This window comes from Anolis sagrei, chromosome 2, assembly GCF_037176765.1.
Source record: "Anolis sagrei isolate rAnoSag1 chromosome 2, rAnoSag1.mat, whole genome shotgun sequence".
Taxonomy (NCBI): Eukaryota; Metazoa; Chordata; class Lepidosauria; order Squamata; family Dactyloidae; genus Anolis; species Anolis sagrei.
The window spans coordinates 149,090,309-149,116,606 of NC_090022.1; the positions used below are offsets into that span (position 1 = coordinate 149,090,309).

Below are 26,298 nucleotides of genomic sequence, written 5' to 3' on the forward strand. Positions count from 1 at the left end.
ATACTAATTTGCCAGTCATTTCTAAACATCTTTCTTTCTTTCTTTCTTTCTTTCTTTCTTTCTTTCTTTCTTTCTTTCTTTCATGTCCCAGAAGCTTCCTCATAAAATGCGAAAGCTGTTCAACACCATGGAACGAATGCTGGTGAGTGTGGGATGTACTAAGCTGTTGAGGACCTTTTTTATTTCAGTGGTGTCTGGTGTCTTCCACATAAGTGGTATGGGGCATCCACTCCAGATTTTATTCCAGATTTTAAAGGTACCGTGTAATGTACTTAATGTTATCCTCAAATAGGTTCAGCACCTTGGGTAGGTCCTTTAAAGATGCTCCTACAACTGGAATGAAGAATGAGGCCCATTCCTATGTCACTTCTCCTACCCATTCTGATAGAAAGAAAGCTGTAACTGAAGCTATTTGGAATAAAAATTGAGATTTCTATTCTGATGACATGCTCCATTGTCATGTATGGTTTGGCTTTTAGTCCTAATGATTTCAAGTGTGCCAAATCATCCTTGGCTTTCCTTTCAAACAGCATATGTGGTATGAAACCCATTTGTTAACTGTATCACTTGCAGGCTGGCAATTAGAATTCAAACAGTGAAAATCCCCAAAGGGAAAGCATTCTCTTTTTCATGCTATCATATGTGTATTGTTTTTTTGTGGTGTGGGAATGTTAAATCATGTTTTATTTCACCTGATGTCTGAATTGGTACAGTTTACCATTTGATCTGGTGCTGGTGATAGCATCATGGAAGAATGGCCTGGGCAAGCAAAGTATTATATGCCTAATGTGCACTAAGCAGGAAATGTCCCACCATTAACATTTCTTATTTTTCTCTAGGATCCTTCTTGGAATCACCGAATCTATAGACTGGCTATGGCCAAACTAACTCCACCCATGATCCCTTTTATGCCTCTCCTTCTTAAAGGTACATTCTTAAGGTATTTAAATTAATGTCAGTGGTTAGGCCCAGGTTTACATGAATACATTTCTTTGCCTGAGATCTTAGTGCTCTAAGTAAAGAAAGTAGAAAAAAGAAAAAGGAAAAGGTATAAGAGGAGGTAAAGAAAGGGAAAAGAAAGAATGGGAGAAGGAAGATAAGAAGGGGAAGTAAGAAAAAGGATGGAAGGAAGAAAGGAAAGAAAAGGAGAAAAGAGGTGTGGGAAGATGTATGAGAGAAAGCAAGGGAAGAAACAAAGGAAGAAAAGAGTGGGGGGAAATGTGTACGAGGGAAACGGAAGAAAGAAAGAGCCACAAAGAGCCTTCCCAAAGAGAGTTCCAGAGCATTGCCATGGAGAGATTGTGAAGTAGGCCTTCTCAGAGCAGGTGGCAGCAGCTGGTAATTTCAAAAGTTGAGCCAAAGCATAGCCATTGAGGGTTCTTAAATGTGATTGTGCACATGCTTTATAATTTGAAATGTTTCACACCTATCCCAATGATTAAAAAGTACATGACTTCATTATGACCGCAAAAAGACTTTAGAGAACAGGGGACTCTAGGGAGATCATTAGGAAATGCCTGACAAAGAGTGCACTTCTACCTTGTCAAAAAACTGTAAGGTTTCAAACGCATTTCAAACTCTGACCAAATAATGCATTCACAAAAATGCCAGAGCCCAACCACAGAGAGTCTATGATGCTTCAGATGTTGCTAGGAAGTGGCAACAAATTTGTGGAAAAGAAAGCTAATTGGCTTCCTTTCAGCCTGATATTGGAGGCAATACCTTCACTAATATTTAGGAAAAAATAAACCATGTTGTGGATTTTGCACATGGAACAGGAGGAGGTGCCACCTTTCAGTTTGCCGTAATATGTAAAATATTTTAGTATGATTGGTTATCTGCAGTGTGTATTAAATTGACTCACCTTGACTTTGCAGACATGACCTTCATCCATGAGGGCAACCGAACATCAGTGGAAAACCTTGTCAACTTTGAGAAGCTGGTAAGTGGCAAAGAGGGCACAGTAGGAGAGGCAGAGGCAACTCTACCATAAGCAAGAATAAGAGGCAGCTTTCATTGGAAAAAATAGACTGCTTTCTGTATTAAAAAATGTTTGCCTTTTAAATACTGAGGAGCTTTGAATAGCACCAGGGCCTTTTACCATGCCTGGGATTTGTTTGTTTGTCTGTTTGTTTTGACCCACAGATGGATTGCTTCATATTAAAACTGAAGAAGCAGTACTCTTGGCTCTCTTTATCCACTCATTTCACCACAACTTGAACATATCCTCCTCCCAAATTCTAGAAAGCACACCTTGATTTTGCTATATTTTAAATATATTTTTACTACACTATTGTACACAATGGGATCTGTGCATCCATAGATTTTAGTTATCCATGGGGGTTTTTAAACCATACTCCAGCTCATGTCATTAACCCACCATAGAGATTTTAAATCTACCTGCACATTTAATCAAGTTTTACAAGGTTTTCTTGTTTTGGTTGTTTGCATTTGGGGAACCTTTTTGGGCAAAATGCTTGCACAAAACATCTACATTCTTTATGTTCACAAAACAACATTTGCAAAATATATACTGTATTCTGAACAAAAGCAAAAGGGTGCATAAACCCCATGTTCCCCTCAAAAGTCTTAATAGACCCCAAAAAACCCCATCATCAACAATGCACTTGTGATTTTATCCAGTGGGGAGAAAAAGTTTGAAATCAGCCACGATCATCTGCATGAACAATGTATACAAGCATATATATCCTTCTGATGAAAGAGCAAATCTAATAGTAGCTCATGTCTATTTCATACAGCATATGATGGCCAAGGCTGTTCATCTGGTACATTACTGTAGGAGTCTCCCCAACCGTGAGTGTAAAAAAATGGGAATCTGGGTTTTGGGAGTGATAATAAATTGGAGCTAAAGCTATGTGTCCAACTTAATGAGTGCTGCAAGACACTCGGTTCTTGTTGTGTTCTGTCAAGACGTGTCTGACTAATGGCAACCTTAAGTTGACACTATCACAGCATTTCCCTGGCAAGATTTGTTCAAAAAGGGTTTGCCTTCCCTTCCTTTGAGGCTAAGAGGGTGTGATTTACTCAAGGTCTCCCAGTGAGTTTCCATGGCTGGGAAGAGATTTGTAAGCTGTGGTCTAGCATTCACACCACTATGTCACAATGGCTCTTGACACAAGGCACCCAAACAGAAATTCTTGAGCAAGCAGAAACTCCTAGAACAATCCATTATGTATCCATACCTCTTTGAGATTCATTTGGATATAAAAAAAAGTCTATCCCTAAGTTATCCCTAAGGTAACTAACCATACTCAAAGCAGTTTGCTGACAATTTACTGGAAAAGAGAGAGAATGGGATCACAGTAAAAGACGTGTGAAGAGCCCAGGGACAGAAATTGGAGAGGCAATTAAAAAAAAAACTCCTTTAGTGGGGAAAAAGTAGAAATATGGCAATAAAAATGCATGTCTTTATCTACCTTTCTTTTCCTCTTCCACTTTCAGTTCCATTGTCTCCTTTGCGCAGTCGTCCTCAGCACCTACTGGAAGAAGCTCGGGCTATGCGCGCCTCCACCTGTAAGCATACGAGACAGGGCGGGTATATAGTAAATGTGTTACTCATAAACGACACCTGTTCCCTGGAGTTGCCCTGCTTTTTTTTCTCTCCCTCCCTATGGAGACGCTGTATGACCGTCTTATGCAAACACTGCATTCCAGGGTCTTCTTGTGGTCCAGATATTTGTGAGTTGTTTCAGAGGGGATTGTTTGTTTACTTTGGAACACATGGGAAGCAGACCACAAGGTCTGCATGCAGAACAACCTTTGTTTCAGTTCCTGGTGTCTCTAGGTAGAACTCAGAAAGATCCCTACCTAAAACTCTGGACAGGTTTTGTCAGGTAATAATGCCCTTCAACCTTTCAAAGATGAAAACTGGGACATATATAGTCAAACCACATCAGAGTATAGTTCAAATAGCAAAATTTATTAATAAGGGTAATAGACGAGTGAGAAGAGGCTGCAACAGTTTGCTTTTGCCTGGGCATACTGGAAAGGACAAGGTTCTTCTCCCTTCTCTCCTCTCCCCGGACTAGGTCAAATGATTGCAAACTGCTTTTGAAATCTGAACTTGGTTTCCAGCAATTGAAGTAAGCCATAGACAAAGGGAGAAAGTGGAAAGAAGAGGGACAAACTAGAAGTCTTACAAAAATGGAAAAACAACTGGGACTAATCCTGCCAAATTAGGACAATTGGATAATATCCTAAGTTGTTTTTAAGGCATTGAATTGTTGCCTATCTGTAAGATGCCTTGAGTCCCCTTCAGGGTTGAGAAAGGAGGGATATAAAAACAGTAAACAAACAAACAAACAAACAAACAAATAAATAAATTGTAGTAATTTGCTACTTACCAGTGTGCAGCTTGAATTGTATCAGGACTGGGCAAAGTGCTGTCAACAGGCTCTCTGTGGTCCTTGTGACCCCAAAGTGGGGCACCTGAACCCCCCAAAAGGCCCCAGCACTTGCAAGATCGCCATTTTTTCATCGGAGGTCGCCAAGACCATCCCAACGTGATTTGCTCTATATACTGGGTCCTAGGGAAGTGCACTTGGAAAGCACCAGACGCAGGGCCTTCTCTATTTCTGCCCCTGCCTTACAGAATTCCTTGCCTCCCTATTTGAGAGCCATGCTTGACTCAGGGCATTTTATCCTAGCACTTAAGACCTGGCTTTTTACTAGAGCATTTGACCCATGTTAATTTTAATATTTGTATGTATATGTTTTATCCTGTATAATTTCTGCAATGTAAATCGCCTGGAGCATCTCGGATGGAGGGTGATTAATAAGTCATTAAAGATGATGATGATGATGATTTTTTTAAAAAAATGGGTTTGTTTGGGGAGATCTTTCACCCCTTTCCAAATTGCTTGCAAGCGCAGCAGTTTGCTTTTTCAACTCCAGGGCCCCCAGCGTTTCCCCTTGCCAACGCTGTCTTGTAGCATGTGCCAAAGCAATCAAAATCCTGAGTACTTTTTCTTCCTCAGAATCAAAATTATGCAACTAAAATAAAAACACTTTTTCAAAAAGTTCTGAAAAATGTATTTGCAAGCCACAGAAAAGATTAGGAAGGTCTGCAGACCACCAGTCCCTCCTATGTATATTAGAAATAATCTCAGATGCATAAACCTCAGTTTCTGACGTTTTCCTGGAGATTGGTCAAACTCTGTCAAATCTCTTATAGAATCTGGTAACTTGGTGGAACTTTCTTAATTTGCTTTGAAGGTTATTTTTCACTAGTATGAGGAATGTTTGCCCATAATAGCAGATTACATAATCTTCCCTGTGAGGCCCTCCTAAATGACACTGTATTATTTCCTTTCAGGCTCAGAGCAGTCCCTCAGCACTCGGAGTCCAGCTGCTACCTGGGTGTACCTCCAGCACTTGAAAGTGATTGACAACCAGAAGGAACTTCTTCGGCTCTCACGAGACCTCGAATCTTGATCCAGACTATAAGACATGAGGTGTACATATGGTCCAGCAAGGAAAAGAACTGCTAGGAAGGGCATCTCATCACAAGTTAGCCCTACCTTTTAAGACAGACAATGGAAAAGCAGGATCCTGAACCCACAGGAACATCCTGCATTCTCTTTGTGGCACCCTTGATTTCCACCCTGGAGCCAGGAGAGTTGGTGCTAACTGTGCCCAGGTCAGAGGACAGAGGTGCCTGCTGCTACCCATAATGCTTTTGGAGGCTGAAAAATAGACAGTTTGGACTTTAAAAACACACACACTTTTGACTGCTTTATTGCGAAGAGGACAAAGGTTTCTAATCCTAATTTATCAGTGTTCATGAGGAATTGGGCTTTTTTAAGAAAAAGTATGTGGCAAGATTGCATTTATAAGTCTGATGGACTGTGAATTTCTGGTCAATTTATTCTAGTTTTTGATATATATTAAAGAAATATCTGGGACAGTCATTCGGATTGAGGTCAGCTAGTAGATACCTCTGTAATTACATCCAGGGTCAATTCAAGGCATTTTGTTGCCTATGACTAATGCATGGGGTCCATTTCCATTTACAAAAGTCACTGGACTGGTGTTTGAATCTGCAGCCAGCTATTTTAGGAGAGGGGAGGCAGGCAGAATAAGTTGTGTGGCATATCCTTATACTGCAATGTCCTCAAAAATGGGAACAACTGAAAATCCAGGAAGAAAATCCAGCAAAGGTATCATTTCTCCCCTCTGTACCTGCAACTAGGGCAGCTGCCTCACTTTGCCTAGTGATAAGGTCACATCTTGATTCATCTAGTCTTTCATTTTCTAAGGACTATTGTATATATTCATGCATCTCATGTATAAGGGCCAAAATTATGGATTTTGATATGACCTATGAATAAGCTGAGGGTCATTCTGTGGAGAGCACAGTTTCAAGGGGCCGCTATCACCATTTTGCAACCCGGGCATTCACCACTCAGAGATGGAAATGTAAGAAAAAACAATAGTTAAGGTGCAGTATTAAGCTGTTTCAAACAAACAAACAAAAAAACAAAACACCACTCCCTTCTCTGAATACAGTGAATACATTAAAAAGGACAAACCCTAAGTTAGCTCCTCAAATCTAGAAAAAATTCCAAACCAGACTGAAGAATTAAGTCCTCAAAAGCCCTCTTCCTGTGTGTAAATGAATCTACCCATTTTGCATTCTTCCCCATTTTGTAAAGATCTCAGGCTAATACTATCCTATGTATGAAGATGTTTGTGCATTTGTATAACTTATTTTCAACAAAAGGAAACCAAATAAAATTTTCAACCATTCCCAGTGAAAGTGAATTTCAAACTTGCCCAGCAATCTGAGTTCTAACACTTGTTCCCCATCTACACTGCCATATAATGCAGTTTGAGAATGCAGATTAACTGTATTGAATTGCATTATATGGCAGTTTAGATTCCCATAATCCAGTGCAATGCTGTTTAATCTGCATGATATGAGTCTACACTAACCATTATAATGTAGTTCAAACTTCATTAAATGGCTGTGTAGATGGGGCCTTGAACCTACCAGAGGAAGAGAGCTTCTGGTTCTGATTTGGTTGACTAACAATTCCATCCTATGGGTTGCCAGCATCCCTCCACCAAACTACAGCCCAATCCACTTTGTTCTTTTTCTTTCCCTCTGTTCTTGGCATGAGAGTGGTGGGTTATTTAGTTCAAACCCCAACTTTTAGACAACCTTTTAGTCCAAAGTTGGATAATGAAGGGTCTGTGTGCCAAGTTTGGTCCAGATCCATCAACCCATATCTTTATATTTATTTATTTATTTACTTTATTTGTATACCCTTAGGCGACTTTATAGTAACTAACAAACATACATGCACACTTTGACTTTTGTATATGTAGAGATGGAGCTTACACTGTCTCGGGAACAGCATGTGGAGGTAGATCTATTACCAGTTAAGTCTTTGGCCAAAACAGAAATCTGTACAGTCTGAATAAGAGGAAAAGGAGCTGTCATAATTTCACTGTCCTGGTTAGCCCACTGGCAAAGTTTGGAATTACAGCTTTGGTTTTTCATCAGGAATGAGGAACCAAATTGAATGGTCCACCCTAGATGACTGATCTCAGTTTACTTTTGAAAATTTCCTGTAACCATCAGCCCTGGGGATCTTTGAAATAGTGACATAATATAAACCTTCATATATATATTTGTCTCCACGTTCTCTCTTCAGCATCGTAAGAGCTGTTCAGAAGTAGAAGGATCATGGGCAACAAAACAGACCATATGAATTGTTTGAATGCAGATGGTAGGTGTCTGGTTGTACAATCAATTAAACACAGAAAATAATATTTAACTGTGCCCACCGAGTAATTGTTTAGAGCAGCAAAAAAGGCACATTCAATTGTCTGTCTATTGTATCATCAGGTACATCATGTGAAATAAATATTCATAAAGAGATTTAAAGGATATTAATATCAACCCTGAGGACCGTGCACACTACAGAAATACAATGTTATTATTCCACTCTAACTGCCATGGTTTCACCTAGAAATGTGTAGGATGTTTTGTTTAAGAAGGGACATTTAGAGCCCTCATAGAGCTCCCCTGGTGCCTATGACAACAATACAGACTGCATAATTATGTAGGATGGAACCATGAGAATTGAAATGGAATAATAGTATTAGAACTATGTAGTGTGAGTGAACTTCCATTTATGATTGTATTTGTTATGTGCTCCCACATAACAGTTCTTTATTGTATTTGTTATGTGCTTCCCACCTGTGGAGCACAAAACAATCTGTTTCCGTGGGCCGCTAGCTAGCAGCCATTCAAACACAAACTCCAGACATATCTCTAATCTAATTTTGGGATGGAAGGAGGAGGAGGAACTGACAACCACAACTAACTTCAGACAGGTGAGTTTCCTGCATCTCAGAAAAGTGACAGCAATGGGACGCTTCCCTTCTCCCACCAGAGAAACAGTGACATCTTCAAGATAATCACCTGACATTGAAGGTTTATATTAGTGTTGGCAGAACATAGAGTTCCACCCTTCACTCTTTCAGCTTGGGCTAAGAGGTGAGTCTCAGGCAAAGGTTTCCTTAGCAGCAGCAGCAAAAAAAAATCAGTAAACAAACAAAAGTACTTGGATAACTCTTCACCCAAAGAGCTTGGCTCGCTCCACTCAAAAACAGTGAGAGGAATTAGTTGGCATTCTCTCCCTTTTTTCAGCACTTCCTCCAACAGCAGGGAAATATTGGCATAAATGCACTCGATCCTGGTTGATACTGAAAACTAATTAGGGCCAGGATGTGATCTGTACCTGGATTGGAGATAACCAACAAATACCAGCTCTTGTAGTTTTTATTTCAGAGGAAGGACGTGGCAAAACTGCTTCTGAGCACATCTTGCCAAGTACGAAATTCAGGATGTTTCTATAAGTAAACAGGTGACTTGACAGCTCACACTTTCGCATGTGCACACACAGCACAAAAGTGTATTTTCAGGTTTCTACTTTGCTTGGATGACTCTTGAAATGGATGGGTGACTCTTGAAACCTACCAGTTCTCTCTAAATCAGAATTTTCTTTGGAATTCAGCTAACCAAAATGAGATGTGTGCTCTAAAATGATAATTTTTCCAGGTTCTGCTCTGGACACAGTCTTCTCTTTTCTAAGCTTCAGATGGATATCAAAGACAGAAAGAAGCAGCTGCAACTCCCATATGGCCATATTCTATAAGCATTCTCTCCTGATGTTTCACTTGCATCTATGGCAAGCATCCTTAGAGGTTGTGAGGTCAGGAGAGAATGCTTCTAGAACATGGCCATATAGCCCAAAAACCTACGACAACCCAGTGATTCCAGACACGAAAGCCTTTGACAATTTATAAAATTGTTTGATAGTCATTTTTGGACCAAAAAAAAAACCCTGTTAAAGTGCCTTAAACGTAATAATTTGGGGTTTTTTTAAAAAAGAAAACATTTTCCTTCTTGTTTTTTTAAAAAAAAATATTGATCATATTTATTTGAATGTCACCGTTCAGTCCCCTCCTTACCACTTCAGTTTCATGCAGTCTTTTTGGCACCGAACACTTGACTCTAGCTATTTGAAAAAGCAAGATACATTCACTTTTATTATCTGAATATGTCTTGTTTAGAGAAAGATATAGAAAAGAAGTTTATGCTTTATCCTTTTTTGAGGGGGGACAGAGCTCTAAAGTGGCACACGCAGTTGCGTATGTTTGCTGACTATTTTCTACCCTCCAACATTTCAGATGAAAACATGAAATACAAACATTGAGATTACAGTCAAGATTGTAAAAATATTATTCATGACAAGGGAAAGCATAAGCTAGGCTACAATGAAGCAGTTTGCTTTTATCTGAGGCTGGAGGGAAGGGCAAGAGTTTGTGCTCTTCTTCCCTACCCTCTAAGCAAATTTGAACTCTACTTGCAATTGTATTCAATTGCTTACAGCAATTGAAGTAAGCTGAGAACTATGGGGAAAGCAAGAACAAGGGAGAGAAACTGGGACATTTGTAAAGCAGATGAAAAATTGGGACAACAGAGGATTAACCAGAACTATCCCACCCAAATTAGGTCAGTTTGTTACAGTAAGCTGTAGCAGGATGAAGTGTGTGTTAAAGAAGTTTGGAGAAGCAATATGCTACTCCAAGGAAGAGAAGCAATATGCTGTAATGCTGCTATGCTCTAACAACGATGCTCTTTGCTATGGTGGAATAGCTATTTACTGAAGGTTTATGTTTTGTTCTCACATTTGAATGAAGATACAGAAGCCTTATTCTGTTTCTTACAAGCACTATGTAAGTATATTGCACTGTTTGATTATGTATGCAACACTGCAAGATTATGCCTTTGCTGATAAGAGTAAAGTTTTTCTGTTCCCTTTTCCTGTTTCCTGTGTGTCTTTTGCACGGGACTTGGCTAAAACATGCTCTGTGCAACACAATTGAATTCAAGACTAATATGAGAGCTTATATTGAAGAATGCTTATGAAAGGTTCCCATTTTGAGCAAGAAATCTGGTTTTTAGTAGGTGGGAGAAAATATTCCAGTAGAAATGCTGCAAGTGTAATCGCAGTAGTGTTAACCTGCACCCAACACCTTAAAATGCTTGCAACCAATAATGGTGCAGTGTGGCCCAGGATCAGGTGAAATTCAGTAGAAGGTGTGAACAGCAAAATCTGTTTGCTATACATTGCAGGAACTTGTTTGCAAGAACCGTCCAAGGTGATGACCTCCTCTCTTGGCAGGCTGCCTGGTTCTTTTTTCTTCCTTTCGGAGGCTGTTGCCTTCTGTGTTTGTTGTCTGCTAGGACTTGGAATGGAAACGGCCTGAAACACAGAAACCCACATGGAGGGCTTCCAAGAAGGAAATCATCACTAGCTAGAACTCCCCGCCCTGCAGTAGCCACTCCCTTCATGGTGGAACGTACTGTGAGAAGGCAAGTATTTGTCCACCCAGACAGAAGAAAATCTTCCACAGTCATGGCGTCTTCCTCGTCAGTGGTTGACTCCATAGAGAGGCTGCAGGACGAAGTGTCATGTTCCATTTGCCTGGAGTACCTCAGGGACCCTGTGACCATTGACTGCGGCCACAACTTCTGCTCAGTATGCATCACTGACCACTGCAAGAGAGGTGCAGGTTCCACAACTGGAGCAGCTCTTTGCCCACAATGCCGGGCCGGATTCTTGCTCAACAATTCACGCCCCAACAAGCAACTGGCCAACATTGTGGAAGGCATTGAGCAGCTGGCTCTGCGGCCGAGCAAAGGTTCTGCAGGAAGCGAGGCCTTGTGTGAGAAGCATGGGAAGAAGCTGCGTCTCTTCTGCCAGGATGATAGTGAACCCATTTGCTTGGTGTGCGACAAATCGCGAGAGCATCGCATGCACACTGTCCTGCCCATTGAGGAAGCTGCCCATGACTACAAGGTAAGGCTATGAGTCTGTCTGAGTCTGTAAGTAAAACTGGGTGGAGTGACCATGAAAGAAGAGCTTTTATTGTTTGTCAGTATGTTTCTTCTGAATATTATTCATGGCTGTATAACTGTGGCTTTCCGGATTTTTGAGATCTCCAACTAAAGTATGGGGAAGTTCCTATTTTGATTACAAATCCCAGAATACATATAGTCCAAACTATGACTACTACCTATGCTCCAACTGTGTTGATTTAGAAAGGACAGTCCAAATTAATATTTTATTGTCCCACTTTTTTTTGGTGCTTTTAAAATGTTCTACTTGCTTTCTGTTCCTCTCTCTTTCCTGTCTTCTTCTTAGCTAATTTCAAATTCTGTAAACTAAATTCAAAGTGCAAACATAGTTAACTCAGCCAGAGCAGAGGAGAAGACAGAATTTTACTCTTCCTAGTAATTATCGGCAAAAGAAGACTGCTGTGGCCTCTTCTACGTAGTGTGTATGTTTTTCTGCTTAACACCTTATCTCATTTCAACCACACTCTGATGTTGCTTGGCCATACATGTCTCAGTTTTAATCTGAGAAATATTGGAAGGCATGCTACAAATCCCAACAGCAATAGTCAGCACAGATGATCCAGAAGTATAATAGGAACTACAGTCTGAAAACCCTGCAAGTCTGCATGTTCTCCCTTTCTGATGTTACAGGGTTGTGTGAGAGAGAGCGAGAGGGGTGGGGAGAGGCTCCATTCACACTGCTATGTAATCCAGTTTCTGAATCCAGATTATCTGCTTTGAACTGGATTATATAGAATCATAGAGTTGGAAGAGACCTCATGGGCCATCCAGTCCAACCCCCTGCCAAGAAGCAGGAAATTTGCATTCAAAGCACACCTGACAGATGACCAACCAGCCTCTGTTTAAAAGCTTCCAAAGAAGGAGCCTCTACCACACTCTGGGGCAGGGAGTTCCACTGCTGGACAGCTTTCACAATCACGAAGTTCTTCCTAATGTTCAGATGGAATCTCCTTTAGTGTATATCCAGCCAGATACAGAAGGAAATAATTTGAGAATCAGAAAGAGAATGTGGTTTAGGAAAGCTCTTACATTTCCAAACAACACGATTTTAAAATATTTTCAAAATTGATAATCTGCATTATCTTTTATTGAACTGGGTTATCTGAGTCTCCACTGCTAGATAATCCAGTTCAGGCAAACAGGATTTTATATGGCAGTGTAGATGAGGCCTCAGAGGAGTTGTCTTCGCATGTTGCTTTTGCCTTCTGTTCAGTTCTCTTTGTATTGTAAATTTACTATATGCTCGAAGCAGCATAGGCTGGACAACTTGCAACTTCCTGTCCCTCTAGGGCTCATTTAAGGTCCCTTCTTTTGTTTATTTGTTCAGTCACTTCTGACTCTTTGTGACCTCATGGACCAGCCCATGCCAGAGCTTCCTGTCTGCTGTCACCTCCCCCAGCTCCTTCAGAGTCAAGCCAGTCACTTCAAGGATACCATCCATCCATCTTGCCCTTGGTCGGCCCCTCTTCCTTTTTCCTTCCATTTACCCCAACATCATTATCTTCTCCAAACTTTCCTGTCTTCTTATTATGGGTCCAAAGTACTTCATCTTTGCTTCTACTATAATTAACTCCAATTAGCAGTTGGGCTTTATTGCCTGGAGTATGGACTAGTTGGATCTTCTCGCAGTCCAGGGCACTCTCAGAACTTTCCTCCAGCACCACAGTTCAAAAGCGCCTTTCTTCCTTTGCTCAGCCTTCCCTATCGTCCAGCTCTCACATCCACTAAACAGGTTAGTGCATAGGGGAGAAAATATGGACTACATCTTGCACGTTCTTCCAGTCAGCACATTAGTAATTGTCTGAAACAGTAACTTTCCCAAGCGGTGTTAAATGAAAGAAAACCAGAGAACATGAAAAAACGTCCAACACTTTGAACAAGAAAACAAATGGTCTGTATATAAAATGTTTTTTTAACCAGTCTGCAAACAGCAGTCCCTTCATGAAGAGAATACCACAATTCGTCAGAACAGTAACTTTTTTTGTTGGTCTGCCCAGCAATTGAGCAATTTCCCAAATACTTGTGGTTTAAACATGTAGAGCATTCAGCTTTGGCTCAGAGGTTATAGAACGTCTTTTTCCTTGTGTCTGACAATAACTTGACATGCAGAAATCATAGCTTGACATTGAGTTGAATTTTCCTGTTCAGGGATTTGAAGAGATGAGGAAATAACAAGTTGTGAACAAGACAGGTTCTGCAAATTTGTTCTTAAGTTGTATGTAAGTCGGAACAAGTACATTTTTAAGTGTAACTCCAGCCTCCCCCCCCCTTTCTCTCTCTATATATACATCTCTCAATGGGTTTGTGGAGTGAGTAGTTTTTAATTTAATGACTGTTATTACAATTTGGTTATAATTAATTGCTATTGTTTTAACTCTGTATGTATTTATGATTTTATACTGTGTTATTTATTTGTGGTATCGAATTGCTGCCTTTGTTAGCCGCTCTGAGAAGGGTGGGGTAAAAATGCTGTAAATAAATTATCTATCTATCTATCTATCTATCTATCTATCTATCTCACATAGGGAAGAGCTAACACCCTTGTGGTGTTTGTTTTCCTGCCTGTGCCCCTGTTAAGGTTTCACCTCACTTTCTGTATCTGTGAGAATTGGATTTTGGAAAAAATGGCTTGTTGTGGAAACAAGGTTAAGGCTTCAGTGGAGACACTTTTTTCCCATGGTAACTCTTTCAGAAGTGAATTTCCCTTCCAAGGGGTAGATTTCTCTCACTTCCTGTTGTCTCTCCCCTGTAACTATGAGTCATTTCTAAGTTGGATATTTGTAATTTGGGGACTGTAGGAACTTGGCGACTACCTTTATGTCACTTGCTTTATTTCTGCCTTTCAGCTATTGTTAAATGTAGTGGAGCAGGACTGGGGGAAAACCCCAAAAAGTGGCAACTCTACATGGTATAATTCATGAAAACTACCACGTACCCTACACATTTCATTGTGTCTTACATATTTCCATTGCGATTGATTTTTCTGCAGCAGCAATGAGACTAGCCACTAAAAAGCTGCTTGTGTGCATTTTACCAATGTTGAACCCCATTAAGTCAATGGAGCTAGTCTACTTGGGCCAAATCACCCAAGAATCACAAAATTCAGACATTGAAGACAAATGGGTACGTATTTGTCATGAAAAAAGACCCTCATCCAAAATATGTTCTATGCAGGCCTGTAGCGGGGGGGGGGGGGTGGTGGTGGTGGTGGTGGTGGTGGTGGTGGTGGTGGTAGGGGTTCACCCCCCCCCCCAAAATGTTTCAGATTTTTTTAAAAACCTGGTTTACTCATGAATTTTAACTGGTTAACCAAATCCCCATGCTAAGTCTATGAGATGCAAAAAATTAAGAGTCCCTCCAGATCTGCAAGCACTATCTCAGGCAAATATTGACAATTTATTCACACTGTCATTACTTGCAGCAAATGTAGCGAAGCAACCAAGTTGTGGGTGTGTGTGTTGAATGCTCTCATTAAGGAGGCCAGACTTGGTGGAGGTGGTTGACAGGGGCCGAGATGCAGGCTATTGAAGGCTGCTCTGCCCCCTGCTGTGCTCTTTGCTTCAGCGTGAGCTACGAGGCAGGTTTCAACCCCCACCCCCACCCCGCGAAATTTTCAAAAAACCCCTCCCGAAAATTTCAACCCCTCCCAAAAATTTTTTCTGGCTATGGCCCTGGTTCTATGCCACCCATAAAATGGTATTCTAGATCAATGCTATCAAACCGCTCCCCACTGTATCTGTAATGATGTGCTTCTTTCACAGATTAAGCTCCAGGAAGCTGTGGCTCTTCTCAAGACAGTTCTAGAAGAAGCAAAAAAACTGGAGGCACAAGAGGAAGCGAAAACAACTCAGTGGAAGGTAATCCCCTAAGAAAAAAACTTTTTGAAGCAGCACCAAACACAAGTTCTAGCTTCTATGTGTGTTTGAGTGAGTGTGACGTCAAGTTGCCTGTCAACTTGACCCCATAAATGTTTCATAGATCTTTCTTTGGCAAGAACTACTCAGAGGTGGTTTTGCCAGTTCTTTTCTATGCATTTGGTATTGTTGAGCAATCTCCCTTTCAAGTAGTAGACAGAGCTGACATTCTTTAGCTCACAAGATGAGAATGTTTGGCACCTTTAAGGTATTTAGTCCCTAGCTTCTTACAGAAGTAGTCCAATTACAGAGATGAATGTCCTGCTTCAAATACGAAAATATGGTAACAGTGGGCCCGTCTGCACAGGTGTAAAGCCTCTGTTTACTTTCGGATTAGCCTGAGGCACCCAAATGATGCCTCAGGGTCCTTCCAGGCAGGCCCAAAATATGGGACCTGTCACGGTTTACCAAATAAATTCAAATTAATCTGGAGTAAACTTGGATTCCCCAGTTTACTCCAGATTAATAAAACACCTGAAAAGATCCAGATCTTAATGGTCAAACTCTTTCCAGGTGTGATCCATCCCAGAACCGCTTCCGTAATCCCAGAGGTTAATCCCCATGGCGATCCTAATTTTTTGGGCTCCAATTGCCCAAAGGAGTGGGAGGGCACAACCACTCTACCCCCTTAGCCCCACATTTACCCCCAAAATTTATGTGAGGGGCCTGGCTATATGCTCAGACACCTCAGGCGAAAGCTCATGCTGTGTGAAAATGGCATGTTGGGAGCGGGGAGGAGAGATTGCATTGGATACACTGCATCAGCTTTAGTTTCTTAGATATGGGTTATCATGATTTTCTATGGGTGAGCAGATAAAGACTGATAGATGCCATATGTCTGTATCTCTACAGCTGATAGGGAAAACTAGTGCCATTGTTGGAATCAGCAGATCAAATATATCTAGAAAGAGGGATAATATTTGAGGTATCAAAATGTGTGTTGACCAGTGTAATCAGTGGCAGTAGTTTTGGATTTTCTCAGATACCATCTATTATCTCATCGCATCATTGATTTTGTTGTAAAAGTAATTTTTCTCATATTATTGTAGATAAATTCAAGGCAATAGCTCTTGTAATTTTTTTAAAAAGTTATTTGTAATTTTTTTTACAAAATTTCCAAAACTCAGTGGATGAATGAAACGTTTTGAAATTTGGGGGGCTTACAGTGGTAAATGTGGCCTATTAGTGTAGCCAGTTTCATCATGGTAGCCTTAAAAATGACAGAAAAATGAGCCCCGGAAGTGATCCCATTTGCACAAACAGGCAGAGTAACAAAGCAAAATATTAATGAATTTTTGGTGTTTCGAATTCAAAACAAAACGGACCCCTCAAGACAGTTTAAAAACACAAAACAGCGAGCATACTAAATTCCTATTTTGAAACTAGACAGATTTTTGGCATTTTGCACACCTCCATTAACTGCATTGAAGTGGAGTATATGAGTCTACACTGCCATATAATTCAATTCAATGCTGTCAATCCACATTCTGAAACTGGATTATATGGCAGTGTAGATCCAGCTCTGTGGTCAGCTTTCAGCTGAATATGGCCATCGAGTCATGCTGGAAGACTTAGAAATTCCTAGCAAAATGTTCTCTCAGGGCCCTTCCACATAGCCATATAACCCAGAATATCAAGGCAGAAAAACCCACAATATCTGTGTTGAGCAATATTTGAGTCCCCACTGCCGTATATTTGATTCAGTTGTGTGGAAGGGGCCTCATGTGTCCTTAACCCCAGAGAACGTGGAGCTCTGATTACCTTTCTTTACCTTCCGTGTTCCCATGTCCATTTAAAACAGCAACTGTAAACAGGGAAAGGTTTTCCACAGATGAATTGGTAGGGGAAATGTTCAAGGAAATGACACCTGCTGAATGTTTGTGTGTATAGTTGTTGCTGTTTTCAAAGAAGATTAAAGGAGTAGGATCAAAGGTATGATGATGGATGTTTGTACCACAGTGGGTTCCTCCTTCTCTGTGATGTAACAAAACTCAGAGCCATTATTTTACGCACGTGCTTTTTGAAAGAAAAAAACAAGAAAAATCTGCAATGTGGTTGAATCAACAGGAAGTCCTTTTGTTGGGCTGGATGGGTAAACCCCACCATTGCTCAATACATTAGTTAAGCTTTCTTGCTTACATCAAATATGTACAGCTTCAAAGATCTCATGGAGATTTCCCCCTTTGGATCCTCCTGTGCGGCCCCATCTACACTGCCATATAAAATCCAAATTTTCTGCTTTGAACTGGATTATACGGCAGCATAGGCCCCCTACACTGACATATAAACAGGTTGATCAAAGCAGATAATCCAGATTATCTGTTTTGAATTGGATTATCTGAGTCTACACTGCCATATAATCCCATTCAAAGCAGATAATCTGGATTTTACGAGGGTTGAATGAAAAGTAATGCCTCCACCTTCGTAACTCCTCAACAGATGGCAGTACTGGTATGTGGCAGGTACTGGCTTGTTCAGTAGACTCTCCTCTACAGTTCCATTTTGGTGGGAAGCTTTGGCATTGAACGGTTGTGTTGTTAAAGTGCAAAGTATGGAACCCTGCACAGATAGTCGGTCAATGCGATTTAAGCAATGTGCAGTCAAGGAGATTCATCAGAGAATGCAAGCTGCTTATGGTGATTGTGTTGATGTGAGTACTGTGCATCGTTGGGCAAGTAAGTTTAAAGATGTTGAGGTGAGAACATCTGACTTGTGTGACAAACAAAGGATGTCCTGTGACAGCAACCACCGAGTTTCACAAGCAAAAGGTTGACAGATTGATTCAGGATAATCAACAATAAATTCAGAGCATTACATCGCAATGCTGCAAACTTTGAAACAATGGCTAACAAAGGTCCAAAAGAAAAAGGGGAATGTTTTCCTGCAGCATGAGAATGCCAGACCACACACTTCACATGGCACCACAGCAGAACTTTAGATACTGGATCTCACCACCGTACGTCATCCTCTATACAGTCCAGATTTAGCACCGTCTGACTTCCTTCTGTTCCCGATAATGAAAGTAGATCTGAGGGGAAATCATTATGCTTCTGATGAAGACGTTGAGAGAACTGTGAGACGCTGGTTGCGGAAACAGTGTGTCAACTTCTTCCGTGACGGTTTCATAAAACTTGTTCATCGCTGGCAGAAATGTATCCAATTGTCTGGTGATTACGTGGAAAAGTGAATAGTGGTAGTTAAAGAGCACATTATAAGGATTATTTCTGCATTTGATTTATTAAAATTTTCCCATCCAAACCCAAGTAACGAACGTGAAGGCATTACTTTCATTGAACCATCGTATGTAGCAGTGTAGATCCAACCCTTGTTGCATAATAAAGTATTGTTGAGTGAGGGGGTATTTCCTTTTTAGTTTGGTGCTTTCTCATCTCTGAGGAATGCAGGTCTACAACTGGAGGATGGAAGAGGATGTTTGACAAATCTATTCCGGGAAATGTTATTGACCTTTAAAAAAAACAAAAAACAAAAACACTACACTGTGCCAACTGCAGCACTACTACACCTCAAGGGATTAAAGGCAGAAAATCCCTTCACATTCAATAATGTTGAAAAATGTAGGCTTGTTTGAGCAAGTAATGTAGAGCTCTCAATTTTCTGATAGGCACCAACAAGTGTGTATTCAGTGGCAGTGTATTAGTCAAGCATTAGCTGGTTTATCACCATGCCATGGGAAGTTCAGTTCTTATATTAAAAAGTTGCTGTCAAAGTAAACTGATTTTTATTTTTCTGCTCTAGTAGGCCTCCCCTATCTTTGCAAGCCTAAAAGATGGTGAGTCTCAACCCTCACACACAATTAGGACCAATCCTAACATCAGGAAACCTGGGACAGTGGCAACCACCCAACCACACTGTTCCTCCTGGACTCACAGTTGTTCCTCTAACAATACAATTTTAGGTTTTATCAACAGGAGTATAGTGTCTAGATCAAGGGAAGTACATACTACTCTGTTCACCTTTGATTAGACCTCACTCAGAATACTGCATCCAGTTCTGGGTATCACAATTCAAGCGAAGGGCAATGAGAGTGATCCATGTCTGAAAACCATGCCCTAATAGGATTGGTTTAGGATGCTGTGTATGTTTAGCCTGGATAAGAGTAGTTTAAAGCCTCTTCTACACTACCATATAATCCAGATGATCGAAGCAGATAATCTACACTAGCTACTGGATTGTCTAAGGCCCCTTCTACACTGCCATATAAAAACCAGATTATCTGCTTTGAACCAGATTATATGGCAGTGTAGACACATATAATCCAGTTTACAGCAGATAGTGTGGGTTATCTGATTTGATGATCTGGATTATATGGTGTAGAAGGGACCCGAGTCTACACTGTTATATAATCCAGTTCAAAGCCAATAATCTGGCTTTTATATGGTAGTATAGAAGAGGCCTATGAGATAACGTAACAGTCATTTTAAAAATTTATTTATTTATTTATGACATTTATATGTCGCCCTTCTCACCCCAAAGGGGACTCAGAGTGGCTTACAAGATATATACATACAATATATTATATTATTAGCATAGTACAATATCAGTATTATATATTACTGTATTGTGCTATACCATCCTGAATAGACTACTGCAACGCACTCTATGTGGGGTTGCCTCTGAAGTCTGCCCAGAAACTTCAACTAGTCCAACGCTCACCGGGGCTGGGTACAGAGAGCACACAACTCCCTTGTTACGCCAGCTCCACTGGCTGCCTATCAGCTTCCGAGGACAATTCAAAGTGCTGGCTTTGGCCTATAAAGCCCTGAATGGTTTTGGCCCCATTTACTTGTCCGAATGTATTTCCCGGTATAATCCACTTAGGGCCCTAAGATCATCCGGGGAGACCCTGCTCGTTGTTCCCCCATTGTTGCAATCACGTCAGGTGAGGACAATGGACAGGGCCTTTTCCGTGGTGGCCCCCTGGCTATGGAGCTCCCCCCTGAGTGAAATTAGATCCACTTCATCTCTCTTGACTTTCCAGAAACAAATAAAATCCTGGCTATGGCATCAGGCTTTTGTACATTAGGCAGACTTGCTGACGTGATGACTTATATAGAATTGATTGACTGCCCCTAGGATGATAATTTAAACCGGTTACCGCTGACTGCTTGACTGTTTTTTATACTGTTTTATAATGTTTTATACTGTTTATACTGTTTTATACTGTTATTATTATACTGTCATTAAATTGTATATTTATGTTTTCTGATGTGGGCTCCATGGGGCGCTGATTTGTTAGCCATCCTGAGTCCCTCTGCGGAGGTTGAGATAGGACGAGATATAAAAGCCCAAAATAAAAAAATAAAAAAATAAATACCATTATATTGTAATATTATTAGTAATATTACATGTAATATAAAATATATAATTAATAAAATATCTTATTATTACTATATATGTAAAGATGTTGTATGGAAGATGAGACAAACTTGTTTCCTGCTGCTCCAGCCACTAGGATACGGAGCAATGGATTCTAACTACCGAAAAAAGAGATTTCATCTAAACATTATGAAGAACTTCCTTGTAGTAAGAGCCATTTCACAGTGGAATATGCCACCGCACAGTGTGATGGAGTCTCCTTCGGAGATTTCTAAATAGAAACCGGATGACCAACTATCAGGAGTGTTTTCTACTTGGCATTCTATTTGTTGTCTGAGTCATGGTAGACAATGACACTTCACCTTTCACCCAAAGAAGCAAAACATCATGGGCTAAACTTGGCATACATACTTACATAACAGAGATTGGAAATCCTTAGCCCATGCCTCCATTAAATTTTGCTCATATATGACTTAATGTAACTGTTTCTTCAATATGAGATAACACTACAGTCCAGACACCATTCCCACAGTTTACCGAGCTAAATAAGCCTGGTAAATAATAATAATAATAATAATAATAATAATAATAATAATAATAACTTTATTTATACCCCACTACCATCTCCCCAAGGGACTCTGTGCGGCTTACATGAGGCCGAAATACAACAATACAAGCAATAACAATAACAATAACAAGAAAATACAACAATACAAGCAATAACAATAACAATAACAATAACAATACAAGCAATTTAAACTGTGGGAATACCCACCCCACTCCCCTGAAGCCCCCAGACCCCTAAGAAAAGTAATGAAAAATTACCTGGCCTCCATTACAGGTTTCAGTCAGCTCTCCTGGTGTGTAGAAATGACACGCCAGGAGGGGGAGAGGGGAGAGAAGGGAAGAAGGGGAGAAAATCACTCTCCCCCTTTCCTGGCCCATCATTTCTACATGCCAGGAGAGCCGCCTGAGGCTTGTAATTACTTGTAATTACCTTTCTAAGGGGTCTGGGGGCTTGGGGGTAGGGCCTCCAGACATTCTCTTGGGCTAGTCCCAAGAGAACGTCTGGACACCTACCCCAGAAAGCGCATACTTTCTGGGGTGGATGTGGACAGGCCCCCAGAAACATCCATGTTTTTTAATACGGAAGCTTCTGGGATAAAGGCCTGTCTAGATCCGGGCTAAGTCCACACTGCCATATATTCCTGTTCAAAGCAGATATTGTGGAATTTTATTCAGCAGTGTGGAAGGGCCTATAGACTTGAGTCTACTTTCCCAGACGCATGGAGTTATCCAAAAAAGTACAAAACTTTATGTTATTATGTTTTTCTCTAGTTAGATTTAGGGCCCTTCCAGACAGGCCCTATATCCCAGGATCCGATCCCAGGTTTTCTGCTTTATTCTGGATTATATGAGTCCACACTGCCAGATAATCTGGGATAAACAGAAAACCTGGGATCAGATCCTGCGATATAGGGCCTGGCTGGAAGGGCCCTATGAGGTGCTACAGAATCTCTTTGTACACTGAAATTCCAGGTTAAGACAGCTATGATTTTGAATTCTTAAATAGTTTGTTTACTGTGGCAGGCTGTATTATTATAAAGAGATGAAACAGAGTGTAACCTGGGTGTTAGGAGCTAAGATAAGATTTTCTGTTGTTGTCCCTCCTCGCTGGTAGGAAAAAGTAGAGGAATGTCGAGCGCTCATCAAATCAGGTTTCGAAAAACGCCGCCAAGTGATGGCCAAAGAGGAGCAGCTGCTTTTGAGCCAGCTTCATGAAGAAGAGCAAGTGACAGTGAAGAAGTTGCAAATGAACTGGGCTTTCCTTGCAGGGCAATGTGCTGGGCTACAGCAGCTGATATTGGAAATGGAGCAGAAATGCCAGCAGCCGGCAGCCTCTTTCCTCAAGGTGAGATTCTCCAGGTTTGGAAATGTTACTACGGGCTGTTGCTTTGGTTTGAGTATTCTGGAAGTTTGGGGTTTTTTTTGTGTGCATTGAACAGATTTATATCACTTTCTTCCTAACCAATTTTATCTTGGCAACAACTCTTTGGGATAGGTTAGTCTTAAATAGAGTGAATGACCCAAGGTACCTGAAGTGAGGCTGTGTCTCCAGTGTTGAATTAATTCAATATGACACTACTTTAACTGCTAAGGCTCAGTGTAATGGGATCTTGGGATTTAGAATTGAGACAGCAGCATTCTTTGGCAGATTATACAACTGTACAATTCCAGCTCTCATGATCCCAGAGCATTGTGACAGTTAAAGTGGTGTCAAACTGTATACAGTAAATGCACCCTGAGTAGAGAATTTGAATTTGAGTCACTTGAAATAATACTCTAATACATGACACTCAGTTGTTTAGAAACATTCAGCCTAAGAAGTGAAGGCAAGAATAAATAGTCAAAAAAGGCAAAATAATAAAATTCCAGTATTGAGATTACTTTGCATATGGATCTAGCATTGTGTGGAAAGAATGCAAATTTTGTGATACACATTATACCAGAATGCATCTAATTTGCATAATCCCATTAGGTCTCTAAGGAATATCTCTACACACTTTACTTTTTGTTTGAAACTGCAATTAAATTAGTCACCTCTAGACTGGATTACTGCAATGCACTCTACGTGGGGCTGCCCTTGAAAACGTCCCGGAAATTTCAGATGATCCAACGGGCGGCAGCCAGGTTGTTAACTGGGGCTCCTCAGAGGGAGTGGTCAACCCTCCTGTTCAAGGAGCTCCACTGGCTGCTATTCATCTACCGGACCCAATTCAAGGTGCAGGTTCTTACCTTCAAAGCCCTGAACGGTTTGGGACCTGCCTACCTGCGTACCCACATGATCCCTTCATTCATCTGGAGAGGCCCTGCTCTCGATCCCACTGGCATCGCAGACGCGATTGGTGGGGACGAGAGAGAGGGCCTTTTCAGTGGTGGCCCCTCGACTCTGGAACTCACTCCCTAAGGACATCAGGCAGGCCCCAACCCTGGCAGTCTTCAGGAGGAGCTTGAAGCTGTGGTTGGTCCAGTGTGTCTTCCTGGAATAATGATCCCATCGCACTTTGTCCCTCCAAAGCACTTTATATATTTAGGTCTGCTCGTATGTCTTTCACAAACGCCACTATAAGCTTTTCGTCCATGCCTCAGCACTATTTCCAATTTTAATTTTACATTTGGCCTTCCCACAGTTTTGATTGTATGTTGTCTTATTGATAATGTTATATGTTTATCGTCTATGTTTTATTTTAATTGCTTGTATTGTTGTGATTATTGCTTGTATTGTTGTGTTTGGGCTCGGCCTCATGTAAGCCGCACTGAGTCCCTTGGGGAGATGGTAGCGGGGTACAAATAAAGTGTTATTATTTATTAAATAATAATGTATGCGGAGTCGGGAGGGGATCCTCCTTGACAAAGCAGCTGCAATTCTAGAATGCTGTATATATAGTTATCTCGAACAGTGTTCAAAAACATGGCCATTTATAGTGATTTCTTCTTCTTCTCTAGGATGTGAAAAACACTTTGATCAGGTCAGTATGCTAAATTTCTATGGAAGGCAAATGTTAAATCTACTTAATGTTCATTTTTAGCTAATTAGGTGAATCTAAGTTTGCACCTTAATGGTTTTTATAACCCAGAAATTCCACAAATTGGTTTCTTTGGCTTTCTATTTGTTAACCCGTGACATGTTCTCCCTAGGAGTGAAGGGATATCCCTGCAAGAATTGCAGCCCATCTCAATGGATCTGCAGGAGTCTTATGATGTCCCTGGGCTTTTGGAGTCTCTCCGAAAATACAGAGGTAAATATAAAGCTGCTGGGTAACTTTGGGCAGGTCATGTTCTCTCAGCCTCAGTGAAAAGCTGTGACAAACCTCCTCTGCGGCCCCTTATATGCTGCCATATAATTCAGATTATCAACGCAAATAATCCACATTATCTGTCTTGAACTGGATTATATGAGTACACAGCCATATAATCCAGTTCAACATAGATAATCTGGATTTTATATGGCAGTGTAGAAGGGGCCTCAGAGGAGGTTTGTCACTGCTTTTCACTGAGGCTGAAAGAACATGACCTGGCCAAAGTTACCCAGTGAGTTTCCATGGCAGAGCAGAGATTTGAAACCTTGTGTCTCAGGCTGCTTCTATACTGCCATATAAAATGCAGATCATCTGCTTTGAACTGGATTATCTTGCAGTGTAGGCTCATATAATCCAGTTCACATCAGATAATCCAGAATCAGATCCTGGGCAGTTAGATCCAGCCTCAAAGTCCTAGTCCTACACTCAACCTACTACACCATGCTGGCTATCACTTGCTTTAAATATTTGTAAAGAAGACCATCATTTTAAATATATTATTAACATTGAAATGTTAGGTTTTGACCTAAGACAGTTGCATGGGGCATAGCCTCAGTGTTTATCATAGAATTGGAACAGGCCAAAGAGGCTATCCAGTCCAACTCCCTAGAAAGCAAAGAGCAGTGGAAGAGTCCATCTTGATCAGCTGCCCATGGCTCCCCAAAAGCTGATGGCTGCACATCCTAGCAGCCCTGGTCATTGTATTATTTATTCATCATTAATAATGAAGGATGGTGAGAATTGCAGTCCACAATCTGAATGGCCACTCAATTCCCAACCATTTAGATATTTTTCTCTTTCATGGATACATATTTTGACTTGGTTTAAAGGCAGATCCAATGAGTTTTGTATGCTTTGTATTAGTGCAGTAACAGGGGTTCTAGGCTAACTGTATGTATTTTTCTCTGCAGTCCCAGTAACCTTTGACCCTGACACAGCAAATCCCTACCTGCTTCTCTCAGAGGACCTGCTCAGTGTTCAAGTTGGAGATCGGAAACAAGATCTGCCCAAGAACTCCTCCCGCTTTGAGACATGCACATGCCTCATGGGTTGCCAGCAGTTCACATCCGGGAAGCACTACTGGGAGGTCTGTGTGGAAGGCAAGACCAGCTGGACACTTGGAGTGTGCCGAGAGTCTGTGAGTCGCCAGGGGATTTTCACACCCTCGCCGGCCACGGGGTTCTGGACGGTGTGGCTGAGGAACGGTGATGAGTACGCAGCCTTGACCTCTCCCCTCACAGAACTCACATTGAGAATCCCGCCTAGGACCATAGGCATTTTCTTGGATTACGACACAGGAGAGGTCTCCTTCTACAATGCTGACAGTGGATCACACTTGTTTACATTTGCAGACTCCTTCTCGGGAGCCCTGAAGCCTTACTTCTACCCTGGGGTAAAGGCTGGGGGAAACGATGCTCCACTCATCATCCAAGCAGCTGGCCATGAAGATAATCTTGCCCTTTCCACCAGTGAGACATTTTCCTCCAATGATATGCCACTGCCACTGAAGGAAGACAAATTTGTATTATACAGTTAAGTTTCTCCATGTGTAACGCAATGTACAGAGAAGTTGGATGTGGAGGCTGTATTTTGCACAAAGCTCTGAAAAGTTCCTTCTAAGGAATGTATGTGCCATAATTACCAAGGCAGTGACAGTGAAAAATGTTTCCAGGCCCTGTTGATGACTTCCAATGGACCAATAAATGTGAATTTGGTAAGCAGCAATGTA

At 41.0% G+C, this 26,298-nt stretch overlaps 2 protein-coding genes across 3 annotated transcripts in view; both read left to right on the forward strand.

The window, feature by feature from the left end:
- Positions 1-6,502, forward strand: part of RAPGEF3 (Rap guanine nucleotide exchange factor 3) — a 60,253-nt gene extending 53,751 nt beyond the window's left edge. The window contains exons 23-28 of one of the 2 annotated variants that reach the window (XM_060763818.2): positions 92-142; positions 840-927; positions 1,878-1,942; positions 2,760-2,814; positions 3,463-3,534; positions 5,336-6,502. In XM_060763818.2, coding sequence (XP_060619801.2) covers positions 92-142; positions 840-927; positions 1,878-1,942; positions 2,760-2,814; positions 3,463-3,534; positions 5,336-5,454 — 450 coding nt within the window. In that variant the 3' untranslated portion in view covers positions 5,455-6,502. The remainder of the gene's footprint in view (positions 1-91; positions 143-839; positions 928-1,877; positions 1,943-2,759; positions 2,815-3,462; positions 3,535-5,335) is intronic. The other variant, XM_067463952.1, reaches the window with a different exon arrangement.
- A 2,911-nt stretch (positions 6,503-9,413) lies between these two features.
- On the forward strand, positions 9,414-26,124 carry LOC132768164 (E3 ubiquitin-protein ligase TRIM58-like). The gene is made up of 6 exons (XM_060763817.2): positions 9,414-11,399; positions 15,220-15,315; positions 22,391-22,621; positions 24,217-24,239; positions 24,409-24,509; positions 25,481-26,124. Exons 1-6 carry the CDS (start codon positions 10,890-10,892, stop codon positions 26,104-26,106), a joined length of 1,587 nt encoding a protein of 528 aa, XP_060619800.2. The 5' UTR covers positions 9,414-10,889; the 3' UTR covers positions 26,107-26,124.
- Positions 26,125-26,298: the final 174 nt, after the last annotated feature.